The following is a 17500-nucleotide window of genomic DNA, read 5'->3' as shown; positions in this document are numbered from 1 at the left end:
AGTAATATACATGGAGGGTAGCGTACACATAAGATGGTGTACATGGAGGTGTAGTATTTGGAAGATGGTGTACACGGAAGATGGTGTACATGTGAAGTGTTTATTACGTACATGACCCCGTTCAAACACACACACTTATAGGTCAGTGAACTCCAAGTAAAGTTCCTTCTGTCACGTCAAGTACTGGTTGTGGTAGTTGTAGTAGTGGTAGTAATGGTGGTAGTGGTGGTGGTGGTAGTTGTAGTAGTGGCAGTTCTGGTGGTGGTGGTAGTAGTTGTAGTAGTGGTAATTGTGGTGGCTGTAGAAGTTGTGGTGGTGATAGTAGCAGTAAAGATGGTGGTTCTGGGAGTATAATTAATAGTGGTAGTTGTGGTAGCAGCAGTAATTGTGGTAGTTTAAGTCTTATCAGTAATTGTGGTGGCGTGCTTGAGTAGATTTTGTCTTGTAAGAATTATGGCATTACTTTTTACCTAGTGCTGTTGTCAGGAAATGTCGTCAGGAATCTGTCATCAGGAATATGTCGTCAGGAATATGTCATCAGGAATATGTTGTCAGGAATATGTCGTCAGGAATATTTTTTTGTCAGGAATATGTCGTCAGGAATATGTTGTCAGGAATATGTCGTCAGGAATATTTTTTTGTCAGGAATATGTCGTCAGGAATATGTTGTCAGGAATATGTCGTCAGGAATATCTTGTCAGGAATATGTCGTCAGGAATATGTTGTCAGGAATATGTTGTCAGGAGTAAGTTGTCAGGAATATGTTGTCAGGAATATGTCGTCAGGAATATCTTGTCAGGAATATGTCGTCAGGAATATGTTGTCAGGAATATGTTGTCAGGAGTAAGTTGTCAGGAATATCTTGTCAGGAATATGTCGTCAGGAATATATTGTCAGAAATATGTTGTCAGGAGTAAGTTGTCTATGTTGTCAGGAATATGTCGTCAGGAATATGTTGTCAGGAATATGTTGTCAGGAATATGTTGTCAGGAATATGTTGTCAGGAATATGTTGTCAGGAATATGTCGTCAGGAATATGTTGTCAGGAATAAACTGACTAATTATTATCATTATTAACCTTCAAGAACACATTTCATTCCATTACACAACAAGATCAAGCAGTCAGTGTACAGTACCATACCTGTGTGACGTAAGTATATCAACGTTGTAACTACCAATTAATTAACACTATTAATTACTCACTCTTCCTGTGGCAATACTCTCAACCATCATGTAAAACCCATCACACATGTACTCCCTCATCTCACCTGTACTCTCTCATCATACCTGTACACTCTCATCTCACCTGTACTCTCTCATCACACCTGTACTCTCTCATCATACCTGTACGCCCTCATCTCACCTGTACACTCTCATCTCACCTGTACTCCCTCATCTCACCTGTACACTCTCATCTCACCTGTACTCTCTCCCCATCACACCTGTACTCCCTCATCACCTGTACTCCCTCATCTCACCTGTGTATCTCAATCACACCTGTACTCCCTCATCTCACCTGTACTCTCTCATCACACACCTACTCTCATCACACCTGTACTCCCTCATCTCACCTGTACCTCTCATCTCACCTGTACCTCATCTCACCTGTACTCTCACTCTCATCTCCACCTGTACACACCTGTACTCTCTCTCACCTGTACTCTCTCATCACACCTGTACTCTCATCACACCTGTACCTCTCATCACACCTGTCATCACTCTCTCATCACACCTGTACTCCCTCATCACACCTGTACTCTCTCATCACCTGTACCTCATCACACCTGCACTCTCTCATCACACCTGTACACTCTCATCACACCTGTACTCCCTCACACCTGTCCCCCTCATCACACCTGTACTCTCTCCTTCACACCTGTACTCTCTCTCACACCTGTACTCTCATCACACCTGTACTCTCTCATCACACCTGTACTCTCATCACACCTGTACTCTCATCACACCTGTACTCCCCTCATCACACCTGTGCTCTCTCATCACACCTGTACACCTGTACTCTCTCATCACACCTGTACTCTCTCATCACACCTGTACTCCCTCATCACACCTGTGCTCTCATCACACCTGTACTCTCTCATCATACCTGTCTCTCATCACCTGCTCTCTCTCTCACACCTGTACTCTCATCACACCTGTACTCTCATCACACCTGTACTCTCTCATCACACCTGTACTCTCATCACACCTGTACTCTCTCATCTCACCTGTACTCTCTCATCACACCTGTACTCTCATCATACCTGTACTCTCTCATCTCACCTGTACTCTCATCACACCTGTACTCCCTCATCTCACCTGTACTCTCTCATCACACCTGTACTCTCATCACACCTGTACTCTCATCACACCTGTACTCATAACCTGTATTGTTGTTCTCAGACGAATATCCATCATACATACAGACACCACTCGCATATTCATCACATGTATAAAATATCCACCCCCAATAAGGACGGGGGAGGTATATATACATAAACCAACACTCTGTAAGTCTGTCAGTGTGTAATTGTCTCGACGATGGACCGAAGCTACTGAGAGGGCATGAACCAAGGTCCCGAACACCTCTACACCAGAGATCATACCACTCCGCCACCACCGACGGACGATAACCCATCAGAAGGAAATTTATAAAACGAATTTTTTTTTTATAATCGGTTAAAACGCCAAAAATAATCCTCGTGAAATCGGGATATCGGTTAATTTATCGGTGAATCCGTCAATGAAAGAGACAGTTATTAGACAGTCACTACGGGTGCAACACTCATAAACACACACTCACTCAACCCGTCTCAAAGGACAGTGGAGTCTTGACAAACCAACAAGGGAAAAAAAAAAGCATCCCCCCCCCACCGTGCATGATGATAAACAAACAGGTGGTGCTGGGAAGTGTGTTGTTACCTGTGCATGATAGACTTGCTGCATGATTAAACCGCCAGCCACTTTAAAAGCATGATTAGCATGATATAGTCACTCACTACCATAATACCCCCTTCCCCTCTCCCTCCCCCCTTTCTCACCCCCCTCCCCCCCCCCTCTGTTCGTCCTCTCACCTAGTAGCATGATCACGACATGTTGCATCTTACTGCATGTACTGTATATACGTTAGCTAGTTCAGGGGTTCGAAGTTGACACGATACTGTAGAGACTATGTGTGTGTGTGTGTGTCAGTCATGAAACTCTGAACACCTTAAGCTGATCCCCTAAAGCAGTGGTTCTCAACCTTGTTTGCCCCATGCACCCCTTTCACCATATGTCAGAATGTCATTCCCCCCTCCTTTCCAAGATTGTCTGCCTCAAAAAGTGCATTCCAAATAATATGCATATAATACCGAAAATCCTTTATTTTTTCCATATTAGTATCAGTTCCCCCCTGAAAACCTGAGGGGGGGAAATTCCCCCCCTGGTTGAGAACCCCTGCCCTAAAGCAAGCACGTTTTAAGGGTTCGGTTCAGGGGTTCTAAGTTACGCCAACAAGCTCTCTCACACACACACACAGTCTGTACAGTATTGTGTCAAGTATTAACCTCTGATCTGACATATTTTAAAACATCTTATTGTTGAATCTTGATGTTCTGACGTATGTGTTATATATTCTTCTATTTACTACCATATTTCTTTATATCGTCTGTGTGTTCTGTGCTCTCTCTCTCTCTCTCTCTCTGCCTGTATGTCTGTCTCATCCCGTCTGCCTCTCTCTATGTATACCCGTCTCTCCTTCTCTCTGTCTCTATCTGTCCAGTCTATAATAATAATTTACAATACTCAAAATGTAAACATGACTTCTGGTGGCACCTTGACATCTCTACGCTCGCCCCTCACCATCAGTAGTGAGAGAGGCACAATGGTGACAGTGATGGTGAATGGTGAATGTGTTTATTGACTTTTCTATTTGTTTTTTGTTTTTTAGTTTCATCTCCTCTTTTTTTTTCCTTGAGTTACGTCCAGCTTCTGGTGTTTGTCATGATCGTCCACCGTTTTTTTTGTCTCTTTTCTCTCCCTCCTGCAGGCGAGGTCGGCACACCAGAGAGGACTGGGCGTTGCTTAAAACCCTCGACGACTGCCTTGTTGGGTGGGGGATCTTCTCCACCAACCACCTCACCAACACCCCTGGCACCGACCACCACCTACTACTACTAGTACTACTACTACTATTATTACTAACTACCACCCCACCCCACCCCTCCACCCCCCTTCATCTCCTTTCTCCCTGCCTACCCCCCTTGTCCACTTGAGACTCTCACCAAAAACTCTTCAACTGAGCTCACTACAAAAAGTGGCAAAGATTCAGTTTGTTATACGTTATGGCACAGTGGGTGTGGCTGCAGGAGGAGGTGTTACTCTTGCACGAAGCTTCGACGTCCCTGAATTGTATGTGGTGCCGTTTGGGCCAAGTGATGAGCCGAGCCCTACGGACTCAGAGAGCCTAGAGGTGTTGAGTGTTTTGTGTTGCGTGTGTTGCCGAGGCCAGCATGCAGGCCGCTCTCTACGTGCGCAATAAGAGGAAGAGGAATGGCAAAAAAACGGTGACTCAGGGAAGTCATCCGCCCCACGCAGCCAGCAAGCCCATCCGTCCCTTCCCAAGATACAACCCACTTAAGGTAAGACGTGTTACCTTGAGGGTCCTGGCGCGCACACACACACACACACACACACACACACGATGTCCTCGTCTGTCTGAATGAGAAGAAGGGGGGGGGGTCATATGCCACAGAACGCATCCAGACCCTTCCATACTCTAGCCAATGCAACTGTTGAACCTGCCTTCGATATATCACCATCACCAGGGTCTGAGGGTCAGACGCTGACCCTCAGGACTCACCCAAAGCAAACATACCCACCTGAAGTCACGCCTTGTTGACATACCCTCAATAATAACTCCTTAATTCACACAACCAATCGCATGTTGGTCCTCGATAAGATAAATAACAAATCGACCTCGGTGACCAACACAATATTCAGCATAAACGAACCTAAAAAAAAACCCCCTCAATATTTCGAAGGCAGAATCATAACACTCACATTCTCCTCATAACCAAACACAAACAGCGACGTGTGTGTGTGTGTGTGTGTGTGTGTGTGTGTGTGTGTGTGTGTGTGTGTGTGTATGTGTGTGTGGCGCCTGGACCTACGAAACTGTTATGTGTTTTCCTCTATATGTATCAGCGCACGTGTTAGTGTGTTCTCTTCCCCCACACCTCAGTCTTCCCAGCCCTACAGTTTCATCTCACACGACGTAGAGTTCATCCAAGGTACGTAATGCTATGGCTCTTATAAGCGTCTTCTAGATGGGGTAAGTAAAGGCGTGTGTAAAATGGCTTCTATGCAAGGTCAACTGTGGGAGAGGTAGCCATCTCTCTATGTATATGTAATGTTTATGAGTTATTACAGTCGAAAATAAGAAAATAAATTATCCTTCTGAATTATTGTTCAATGTGTTAACTTTGATCATACCGTCATGGAATTCCTGGAAGCAGTGAGGAATTTTTATTTTATTTTTTCGTTCAACAATTATGTTCAACCTGTACATTATTTTTTACTGACACACACACACACACACACACACACACACACACACACACACACACACACACACACACACACACACTGTAAATCCCATGACAACCCTGAAAGAAAACGAGTTGTATTTTGGCCTAACTGCAATAAAAAAAACTAAACAATATGTACAAGAAAAATAACCTAACCTAACCTTGCCTAGTCTAGTTATTTGGTTGTACCTTTACCTATACGATGATAATATTAGAGAGAGAGAGAGAGAGAGAGAGAGAGAGAGAGAGAGAGAGAGAGAGAGAGAGTGTGTACGGGTCACTTAACACGATATAGTGAACTCTGGGATGTAAACACCGTAGACTTAATATCGACGTATCACCCCTTAATTAAACACAGGTAGGACAAGTAGGTACTTAATTAACTGGACCTACCTTTGACTATATAAATAACAGATGCGTGTAATTCACCAATACAATCTATAATTACGTATGATATATAATCCATAGAATTATATGATTTTTGTGTATAAATATTGGCAGAAACAAGTACCAGGATATACACACACACACACACACACACACACACACACACACACACACACACACACACACACACACACATATCACGTGACCTGGACCACTATCAGGCCAGTTAACATAATGGCCAATTACACCGGAGATCGATGAGGTTAATTACACTCTATGTTTTAAGTGATCAGTCACGAGAGAGAGAGAGAGTAATCTATCTATCTATCTATCTATCTATTTGTCTGTCTGTCTGTCTGTCTGTCTGTCTATAGCATACCACTGCTCGTATAAGAATTCAATAACCCAAATTGAATAGGACAATTAATTTACTGAAAATTTAATTAAAAAAACACAAATTTGATTACGGGAATTCCAGACTCGGTTATACTACAAGGGTCATCACTACCCCCCCTCCCCTTAATTAATCACCACCCTGTTATTCTCATTACGATATTCAGCTCAGGTATACAGTACAGTACGTCAACAAGTGTAACCTCATCGGAATAATATAACCAATTCATTGATGAGTAATGATCCCTGGAGGCGAGCGGTTAAACTACAAATACCAGTAGTGAGTTTTCTTTCATACGAGGCTGCGATAATTCGGTGGGAGACTCGGGTAAATTATTAACTACGATGACTTCACCCACCTAGTGCTTCGAACGTTAAATTCTCACCCGGCAAGTTAGTGGATTTGCTTTTCTACTGATATTCGCTCAGTTACGTTAAATAATTCAGAAATTAAGATCAAAATGTCATAAAAAAAATCCCACAATTGTGTCCGCGTATGTGTTTGTATAAGCTAGGTGAGAATTGTTTTATTTACAAAGGTGATTATTATGTTTTGGGACGCTATTTCCATTCATTTAAGCAGTAGGTGTAGTTAGAGTGTGTGGTTGGTGGAGTGTGTGGTTGGTAGAGTGTGTGTGGTTGGTAGAGTGTGTGTGTGGTTGGTAGAGTGTGTGTGGTTGGGAGAGTGTGTGATTGGTAGAGTGTGTGGTTGGTAGAGTGTGTGGCTGGTAGAGTGTGCGGTTGATAGAGTGTGTGGCTGGTAGAGTGTGTGGCTGGTAGAATGTGTGGTTCGTAAAGTGTGTGGCTGGTAGAGTTTGTGGCTGGTAGAGTGTGTTGGTGGTTCATAGAGTGTGTGGCTGGTAGAGTGCGTGGATCGTAGAGTGTGTGGTTGGTAGAGTGCGTGGTTCGTAGAGTGCGTGGTTAGTAGAGTGTGTGGCTGGTAGAGTGTGTGGTTCGTAGTGTGTGTGGTTCGTTGAGTGTGTGGTTCGTAGAGAGTGTGGTTGATAGAGTGTGTGGCTGGTAGAGTGTGTGGCTGGTAGAGTGTGTGTGGTAGAGTGTATGGCTGGTAGAGTGTGTGGTTCGAAGTGTGTGTGGTTCGTAGAGAGGGTGTGGTTGATAGAGGGTGTGGTTGGGAGAGTGTGTGTGGTAGAGTGTGTGGCTGGTAGAGTGTGTGTGTGGTAGAGTGTGTGGCTGGCAGACGTGTTGGTTCGTGTGGTGTACTGTGCCGTCGCCGTGGTGTACAAACAGGTCGACTATGAATGATGGATACGATAGCGGGAGCAGTCGGAGCAACCCCCCACACACACACACATAGACACTCACACACACACAAACACACACACACACACACACACACACACACACACACGGAAGAAGAATTTAATCAGCACAATTATCAGTAACCCAGGTGGGAATTCCTTAACGACAGCTCATAACAGCTATCAAGCAGTCACGTAACCTGGAGTTGGACTCGGCGACCCACCAGCAGGTACACCACCCACCCCCTGGAGAAGTTAACTAACACTGATCCTCGTCGGGGCAATATAGGTATATATATATATACTAGAGCTGGCGTCGTGAACATCAATGTATCAATAGTGGATATGTTTAATAATTTTCTTTCGATGTTGTAGTCGTGACGTCAACACTGAGTTGGTCCGGTCGTATCCCCTCCCCACCAACCTCCAGCGCCCCCCCCAACCCCTTCCCCCTCCTCCTCCAACGCCGCTCCCCTTCCCTCCTGCCGCACCATATTACCCCAACCACTCTATAAAATACTGACATTACCTTCACACACAAACACACCAGCAAAAACACTTACATTCTTATTATTATTATTATTACCAAACTTATATTATGCCACCATATACCAGGAGAGAGAGAGAGAGAGAGAGAGAGAGAGAGAGAGAGAGAGAGAGAGAGAGAGAGAGAGAGAGAGAGAGATTAGAGGCGGGAAGTGAAATTAGGAAGTGATGTTAGAGTGCGAGTGTGTCTATTTTTTTATATAACATGACTGCATAAAACACACACACACACACACACACACACACACACACACACACACACACACACACACACCGCCACCCGGGGTCTTATAAATAGCTATGAAATTTTTGTTATTGGTTACGATAAATTTGAACCACCGGATTATTCACTTTAACACAGGAATTAATATTTGAGTCTATAATTGGATAAATATAATATGTAATTATATATATACATGATTGTTGTGATAATTATACAACTTAAGGATATAATGGGACCTTAAAACCTAACCTAACCTAACCTGACCTAACCTAACCTGACCTGACCAAACCTAACCTAACCTGACCTGACCTGACCTAACCTAACCTAACCTAACCTAACCTGACCTGACCTGACCAATCTGGCCAAACTTCACCTGGTTAATACACTCACAAATTAGCCCATTTATACCTGCAATTAACCGATTACTCGCCTACTTACCTTATCAACACACATAAGACCCGTTCACAGCCACTAATTATATCTATTAACACCCACTAATTACCTATTTACCCCCACTGTAATTAGGATTATACCCCTCATTAACCTATTACTCACCTGGCATCGGTATTAAAGGCACTGTAGTCTATAATAATTAATGATTCATACAGGTAAGTAACAAATCTACTTAGGTAACATTGCACGCAGGTAACACTACTTATGTAACAGTACTTAGGTAACACTTTGCTTAGGTAACATTGCACGCAGGTATCACTCTACTTAGGTAACATTGCACGCAGGTAACAGTACTTATATAACACTCTGCTTAGATAACATTGCACGCAGGTATCACTCTACTTTGGTAACACTGAACGCAGGTAACCATCTAACGTCAGATTCCACATAAGTAACACTCTACTTAGGTAACATTCCAATGCATAATTACCTAAACATAAAACCTTGGCCCAGACTGACAACAACCTCGACTGGGTGATCTACGGTACACGATTCAACTGATTCTTTTAGGTGCGGTAGTTAGTGTGGTTCTTTCTGGGCTAATTACATAGTTCAGGGCAAATTACGACGACAGGTGGAGTCGTTAAGCGTCATGGGCGCGGACACACACACACACACACACACACACACACACACACACACACACACACAAAAGCGGTTAATTCCAGCCAGTGTGTGTGTCTTTCCCTAACCTTTTTATTTATCTCTCTCTCCTAGAACAACACACAACACCCACAGGTAGTCGAACACCCCACCTCAGCTACTCCGTGTCCGTCCGTCCGGGTCCATCCGTCCGTCCGTCCGCTGTCCGCACGTCCATCCGTCACTTTTAGCAACACCACACGACAGCAAATATAAACAAACACATTTTGTCAAGTAACAGCAGCCACCAGCCACTACCACAAATAGGCCAAGGACAGTACCGCGACAGTGCCCCAGTATAGTCTGTGACGGGGGGAAAAAAAGAGTGACACGATGTTGGTGGTCACGAATGTGGGGGGTGGTAATAGGGGTGGGGGAGGGGTGGGGAGGGAGGGATAGAGGGTGAAGGGTAGGTGGAAGGAGGAGAAGTCGTGTCGTCTCCGTGGCATCAGAGAGCAGTGACCAAAAACATGAGTGCAGGGAAGGAGGAGGAGGGGGGGTCCTATTGATCACGTGGTATGAGGCCCTGGCACAACACCTTGGAGTCAGCACACACACACACACACACACACACACACACACACACACACATGCTGATCATCGAGTATATGAAGGGAGAGGAGGGGAAGAATAAGGGAAAAAGATGATAAAAAAAATCGATGGAAGGGAGAGAGGGAGGGAGAGAAGGAGGGAGAAAGGGAGGGAGAGAGGGAGGGAGAGAAGGAAGTAAGAAAGTGAGTAAGATAGAGAAGGAGGGAACAAAATGGGGTGGGGGTGTGGTAGCCGCCCCCACACACCACCATAAAATACTCAACCTCACCACTGTTTGTATATATCCCCTGAGAACCTCCGTCGACCATAGAGAGCAGTATACCCCCCCTAGACCTGAGTATACTGGAGCATCAGTATACTCTCACACCTAGAGTATACTGTTGTTTACGTAAGCCAATGTCTGGGTTACTAAGCACCAATAATTAGACTCTCAGTTGGTATACCAGACGATGTTCACCAGACTACACCACCCATGAGAGAGTCTACTGGTGTATCATCGAGACCAACAGCATATCTCTGTCCTCGTGACCTGGATATACCCTCCACACCCCCCACCCCCCCCCTGCCGAGAGAACGCGAACAAAAAGTATACCAGAAGAACTTATTAATATTGTGTACTGTGTGTGTGTGTGTGTGTGTGGTGGTGCGTGAAGGTTTAGTCAATACGAATAAATAATATAATTGAACACACACACACACACACACACACACATTGATTGAATATTGACATTTTTCTTCTCTCTCTCTCTCTATTCATCAAGAGCAGAATAACCCAGAGGCACGCTAGGTTAAGTTGCTCTGGGCACCTGTTGAGTGTGTGTGAAGCGTCGTAGCTGAGAGAGAGAGAGAGAGAGAGAGAGAGAGAGAGAGAGAGAGAAGAGAGAGAGAGAGAGAGAGAGAGAGAGAGAGAGAGAGGAGAGAGAGAGAGAGAGAGAGAGAGAGAGAGAGAGAGAGAGAGAGAGAGAGAGAGGTAAACACTGGCATCGTGATTGGTGATAGTATAATGAAATGTGATGCGCCATCTGCAGATTCTCCTATAATAGCCGTCACCATGCAGACAACACTTGCATATTTTAGAGACGGAGAGAGAGAGAGAGAGAGAGAGAGAGAGAGAGAGAGAGAGAGAGAGAGAAATACCTAACACCTTTCACAAAACACAAAAACAAAAAAAAAAATAATAACAATAATAAAATATAAAAAAACACCCATGACTCGGCAGTTTCATAGTTGGAGTGGATGATTGACCTGACTGGCGCTAAACAGTTGGACTGAATTCTGACTGTAGGTGTAAGGCACAGTTATTTGTGTGTGTGTGTGTGTCTGTCTGTCCCACTTACAACTAAAATGCCCCCACACCTCTCCACCCCTGACCTCCTGGCACCCCCTGCCTCCCTCCTGGCACCCCCCTCCCTCTCCCTCCTTCCTGGATCTCTGTAGAAAATATATCACAAATAGTCTCCTTTGTTTGGGGGTTTTACTAGTAGCTATGGGTGTCATGCTAGTCTGCTCGACCAACATAACTCTCTCTCTCTCTCTCTCTCTCTCTCTCTCTCTCTCTCTCAGTGAGGATTGTGTGGCGTAAACAGTATAGCGTGTTCCCGGAGTGTTACCTTCCTCGGGGGGTCAATGTCATAAAAGTGAAATGCCTCTTTACCTGTTGAGTGAGCAAGAGAATGTGTGAAAGAGATAAGAAAAGAGAAATAAACAGAGAGAGACAGTAGAGAGATAATGAGTTGTGTATTTATCCTTTTATATAATATTCACTATTAACAAAAATCTTTGATCATTGTAATATTATCAAAACAAAATAAAACTTATAACAGTAAATACTTTCAAGGGAGAGTGAAAAAATAATACTACTAAAATACCATAGTTAGTCCTCCATATTGACACCATAGAAAACCTCATTACGCACCATAGAAAACTCTCTCGGGATAACTATAGTAAAATGACCCTTTGCCCGCAGTCACTAAAAAAAGTAGCATTATCTTGCAACTATTTACAACGATAAGTCTTCAATATTCACTACAATATAATACAAAGATACGTTACAGTTTTTGTCGTCTTGCCTATGTTATCATTTGTATTCTTCAATTTCTAATAATAAATTGAGTTTTTTTTAAATACATTACACCAAGTTAAGAAAAAAATACTAATAATTAATATCGCTATGAAAATAATATTGTGAACAGGAATAGGTCACAGGCTGAGCAAATGGTCATCCCTCATACCTGACAAACATCCATCGGGAAAATCAGAAAAAAAAACGATAACTGTAATGACTATATACAGTAACCCCTTACCCCTCACCCCTTACCCCTCACCCCTTACCCCTCATCCCTTACCCTTCACCCCTTACCCCCCTCCCCAATTTAACCATTACAAGCTTGAAAATAATTATAAACCCTCGACAAGATACATAAGGGTAAACAGGTGATTATTTTAAGGTGAATATGAATTAGTGCATGAACAAACTTACCATAGTTAACTCTCTGGATATTTTTGACCAAGGAACACCACCTAACACAGCATCACAGAGCACCTTGTAGGGGAGACTATGTTGTGAGTCAAGTCCATATTTCAACATGTTTTGAAGTTCTCCAGTAATGAGAATGAATCGAGGTGTTGGTGGAGAGGAATGGAAGGAGGAACAGTAAAATAAGTGGGTGGGGGGACCAGGGAAGTGGGTGATGGTGACAGGAAGAGGGTGATGGTTCCAGGAAGAGGGTGATGGTTCCAGGAAGAGGGTGATGGTGCCATGAAGAGGTGATGGTGCCAGGAAGAGGGTGATGGTGCCAGGAAGAGGGTGATGGTGCCATGAAGAGCTGATGGTGCCAGGAAGAGGAAAGTGGTCCCAGGAAGAGGGTGGACTGGACAGGGTTCCAGTTAAAGAAGGGTGGAGTCAGGAAATGGGGTAGAGTAATGAGGGAAGAGGGCGGGACCAAGTCGTAAGTGAAGGCCCCCCCTCCCCCACACACAAGACATACACACACAGACACACAGAGCGAGCGGGCAGCGTTAGCAACGAGGAGTGTGTCAGTGTTTGGGACGACCCCCACAGAGTTGCTATTGTTTTTGTAGCGAATACTTCTATTGCAGCACCGCTCTCAACCCCTGTAGTAACCCGGCCTCTAACTACACCATTAACACAAGACATGGCCATGGCCCCCAGATTCTCCCAGCGTTGTACTTGTATGTTTTCTCTTAACTAGTAACTTAATCTCTGAGGCTATTTCTCCCCAATATGCTTTGTTACATTCAATTGTTATTTTTACATTATAATTTCTATCCAGTTCTCTGTTGGGACACACCGGTGACTCATAGTGAAGGAAGGGGAATTTTTTCTGAGAATTTTAATACATAACAGAAAATTATAAGTGATTATGACTCACTCTTTTACGGGCCAACTTCACCAATTGACAGATTTACATATAATATGATTGATGGGTAAACATTCCTTCCTGCCACGAGAGACAAATTGTATGACTGAGTGACTGACTGACTGACTGACTGACTGACCGACTGACTGATTATTATTATTATTATTATTATTATTATTATTATTATTATTATTATTGTCCTTGTTTTTGTTTTGTTGTTGTTTTTGCGGTACAAACATTCACCGACATGACCTCAGCAATGACCTTATCCCCCCCTGTGTGTGTGTGTGTCTGTGTGTGTGTGTGTGTGTGTTTACGGCGAGAAGCATAATTATTCTGCGTGGAAATTTATATCCGTTTTCTGTGACACTTTTTCGATAGTTATTGGAGTATAATTTATAGATTGGGGGACTTGAGAGACTATTAAAGCAGAGAATGAGTATGTAGTGATCTCTCTCACGTTGACAAATGGATATGAATGAATGGTACAGCTATTTCGTGTGACTGACGTTGGACCAGCTTCTAATCCGCGGGCGAGCAAGGCGTCATTGTTGTGAGAGAGAGAGAGTGAGAGAAAGTGAGTGAGAAAAGAAAGAAAGAGTGAGAGAGAGAGAGCGAGAGAGAGAGGTCTATCAACAACATCGAACGGTCAAGGATAATTACACTCGACAATAATTACCGTGGCGGCACATTGAGCTATTAAGCAGTGAAGGGTGATGCCAATAATGGGTGCCAAAATTAAGGGGTAAAGACAACAGTGGGTCTCAAACTTAAAGGCTAAGTCTATCTATTGGTATCAAAATTAAAAACCAGCGCCTCTAATGGGTACTTAACTTAAATGGTGCCAAAATTAAAGGGCACTTTCGCTAACAGCCGATACCATTAAAGGGAGCTGCCATTACTACGACGCCATTCCCCTTTGTATGAGGAATTTCTGCGTGACATAATTCTGAAATCCACCAACATTTTTCATCATAACAAAACGCTAAAAGGTCCCGGAATTACTTTAACTAATTAGTACGAGGTGCGGAGGAGGGCGTGGTGGAGTGTGTAGGTGTCCATGGAGGGGGGAGAGAAGGGTGCGGTGCGGTGCGGTGCGTGCGTGTGCGTGTGTGAGCGTGTGTGTGTTGCTAATAAAGACCAGACAGCCCTCAGTCACTGTCCCAAGACCCATCAACTACAACGCAGAAGACCACCAAGACTCCCGACACCTGGTGAATATTTGAGCGAACCACCACGACGACTTTGGTGTTCCTGTGAGACGCGGCGGTGCATAGTGCATGAAGTGGCCAGCTCGCTCACCAGTCCAAGCCGTTGGTATTACTGTGGTGTGCTGTGGCGTGCTGCCTGGGGTGGGGAGGGGAGGGAGAGAGAGGACGTGAGTGAGTGAGGGAGGGGGGTGTGGAGGGAGAGAGATAGGGGGTTGAGGGGGGGGGGTTACTCTCACCTGCCAACACCACTTGTGCTGTACACACTCACTGCCGCCTCTGGCCCACCCGCGACCACTCCCTAGTGTTGTACCTGCTGCTCCTCAAACACCTCAGCTTCACCACCTGTGTATTACCTGTGTTTACCGGTGATTATCCTCCTCATTATCGCTGGATTTACCTGAAAGTGTTGCGAGCTGTTATCTGTGTCTATCTGGTGACTGGTGGAAAAGTCCCTACACCTGTAACACACCTGTTCCTACTGGCGGGTACAGGTGTGTGTCAAGAGTGTTCCCCTTCCTGAAATTATCACACCCAACAAAAACTCTGAACCTTAAAATATTTCCAGAAAAATGAATCACAATTAGTGGAGTTGTGTTCGGTTGTCAAGTGTTACAGTGGTAAACCTAACAATGGTACAGTGTATAAGCCGTATATATGTAACCTATATGTACCAATATACAACATCTGTGAGATATTAAAATTAAGTGAAATATGTGTATAGTAATGTGCTAAAAAAAAAAAACTCCATTAACGCCCTGTGAGAACTAAGGGACAGAGGCATGTGAATTATTGTGCTCAGTACCTGTGTATGTGTGAACCTTCAGTGGCACCCAGCACCACCTCCACGCCCTCACCAAGGCATTTGTACCTCAACTAATAACCCTGGACCTTTATAAATTTTCTCACTGTTACAACGACTATTTACCAGTACACCATAATGTAATGACGTAATGCGAAAGAAATTACTCTCATCCAAATTACATTAAAACTCGAGTCGGTATTGTTGCATCGCCGTGACGTCATCGTGTTGCAGAACCAAAACAACAGGTCGTTACGTGGGGCTCGTCTCGCTAGTACTGCCACCTACTATTGACAGACACAAGTACAGTACATCACAATGACTTACTGTAGTGAAGGGAAGAATAAACAGAACCTTTAGTACCCTGCAGAACCCAACGTCAGAACCTTGAATCAGTAATGAGGTATACATACAGAACCCCTCAAGTAGTAGAGTACATTACACATACACAGTACTGTACTCAACTTCATACATAGAATACTCACATTGTACTCAGTTTTGTGATACTACAGAACCTTGAACCATCATATTATACAAAACTACTGAATCTTGAACCATTGTACAGTGTACACACGCGCGCACATACTGTACGTACGCACACACACACACACACAAACATCCCTCCCCCACACACACAACACACCCACACACACACACACACACACCCACACACATCACATCAAACACACCCCACACACACACAAGGAGCCATAAATCAGTACAGTACAAGGTTTGTGGTGACGTTCATTGACCATGGGGCGAGACAACAACAGGTCTTCATGAACCTCCTCCTCCTCCTACATCGAGCACCTCTTCCTCTTTCCTCTACAAGCTTCCTCCTCTCCTCCTACATTATGCCCCTCTTGTCTCTCTTCCTTCTACTAGCTTCCTCCCTCCTCCTACATCGTGCACCTATCCTCTTTCCTCTACTAGCTTCTTCCTTCCTCCTCCTCCTACATTGTGCACCTCTTCCTCTTTCCTCTACTAGCTTCTTCTTCCTCCTCCTCCCTCCTACATCGTGCACCCTCTCTCCTCTTTCTTCTACTAGCTTTCTCCTCCTCCTCCTACATCGTGCACCTCTTACTCTTCCTCTACCAGCTTCTTCCTCCTCCTCCTCCTACATCGTGCACCTCATGCATCTCTTCTCTCTACTATCCTCCCTCCCCTCCTTCATCGTGCACCTCTTGCCTCTCTTTCCTTAACTACGCTCCTGTATTTCATCTATTTATCCATTATATTAAACCAACGTACAGAGCTAAATAACACACACACACACACACACACACACACACACACACACACACACACTGTAAAGTAATTATTGTGATATTAACACTCGGAAGTTTCAATTGTTGTCACGTGACCTCGCCTCTAATGGTAACCCCTCTCTCTCTCTCTCTCTCTCTCTCTCTCTCTCTCTCTCTCATCTCGTCGACCAGAGGGTAATAACAGAGAAGATCCTCGTTATGTTACTCTTACTTCACTCTTGTTACTCTTACTTCACTCTTGTCACGCTTATTATTCTTACTTCACTCTTATTACTCTTACTTCATTCTTATTATTCTTACTTCACTCTTGTTACTCTTACTTCACTCTTGTCACTCTTATTATTCTTACTTCACTCTTATTACTCTTACTTCACTCTTATTATTATTACTTCACTCTTATTGTTCTTGCTTAAATCTTATTACTCTTACCTCACTCTTGTCACTCTTATTATTCTTCACTCTTATCTCTTACTTCACTCTTATTATTCTTACTTCACTCTTGTTACTCTTACTGCACTCTTGTCACTCTTATTATTCTTACTTCACTCTTATTGTTCTTACTTAACTCTTGTTACTCTTACTTCACTCTTATTACTCTTACTTCACTCTTATTAATCTTACTTCGCTCTTATTGTTCTTACTTAACTCTTGTTACTCTTACTTCACTCTTATTACTCTTACCTCACTCTTATTACCGTCTTCTCTGATCTCTTAGTTACTCCAGGGGTGCAGGGGGGCGAAGTGAGAGTGATGAAGGATGGGGGTGAGGCAGAGTGAGGGTGTGGGGAATGAGGAGGTGGGGGGTGAGGTAGAGTGAGGA

The 17500-nt window shown here is 43.9% G+C and overlaps 1 protein-coding gene across 2 annotated transcripts in view; it reads left to right on the top strand.

Annotated features, from left to right (window-relative positions):
* Window positions 1-4271: 4271 nt before the first annotated feature.
* LOC121859734 overlaps window positions 4272-17500 on the top strand; it is a 93804-nt gene continuing 80575 nt past the window's right edge. The window contains exon 1 of one of the 2 annotated variants that reach the window (XM_042356688.1): window positions 4272-4619. In XM_042356688.1, the coding sequence (XP_042212622.1) occupies window positions 4491-4619 (129 nt within the window). In that variant the 5' untranslated portion in view covers window positions 4272-4490. Of the gene's footprint in view, window positions 4620-14889; window positions 14979-17500 lie in introns of those variants that run through there. The other variant, XM_042356687.1, reaches the window with a different exon arrangement.

Source organism: Homarus americanus, unplaced genomic scaffold, assembly GCF_018991925.1.
Source record: "Homarus americanus isolate GMGI-L3 unplaced genomic scaffold, GMGI_Hamer_2.0 scaffold27231, whole genome shotgun sequence".
In the NCBI taxonomy this organism is placed as follows: Eukaryota; Metazoa; Arthropoda; class Malacostraca; order Decapoda; family Nephropidae; genus Homarus; species Homarus americanus.
The sequence above is the reverse complement of the archived record's forward strand: the minus strand, read 5'-3'. Positions and strand labels throughout refer to the sequence as shown.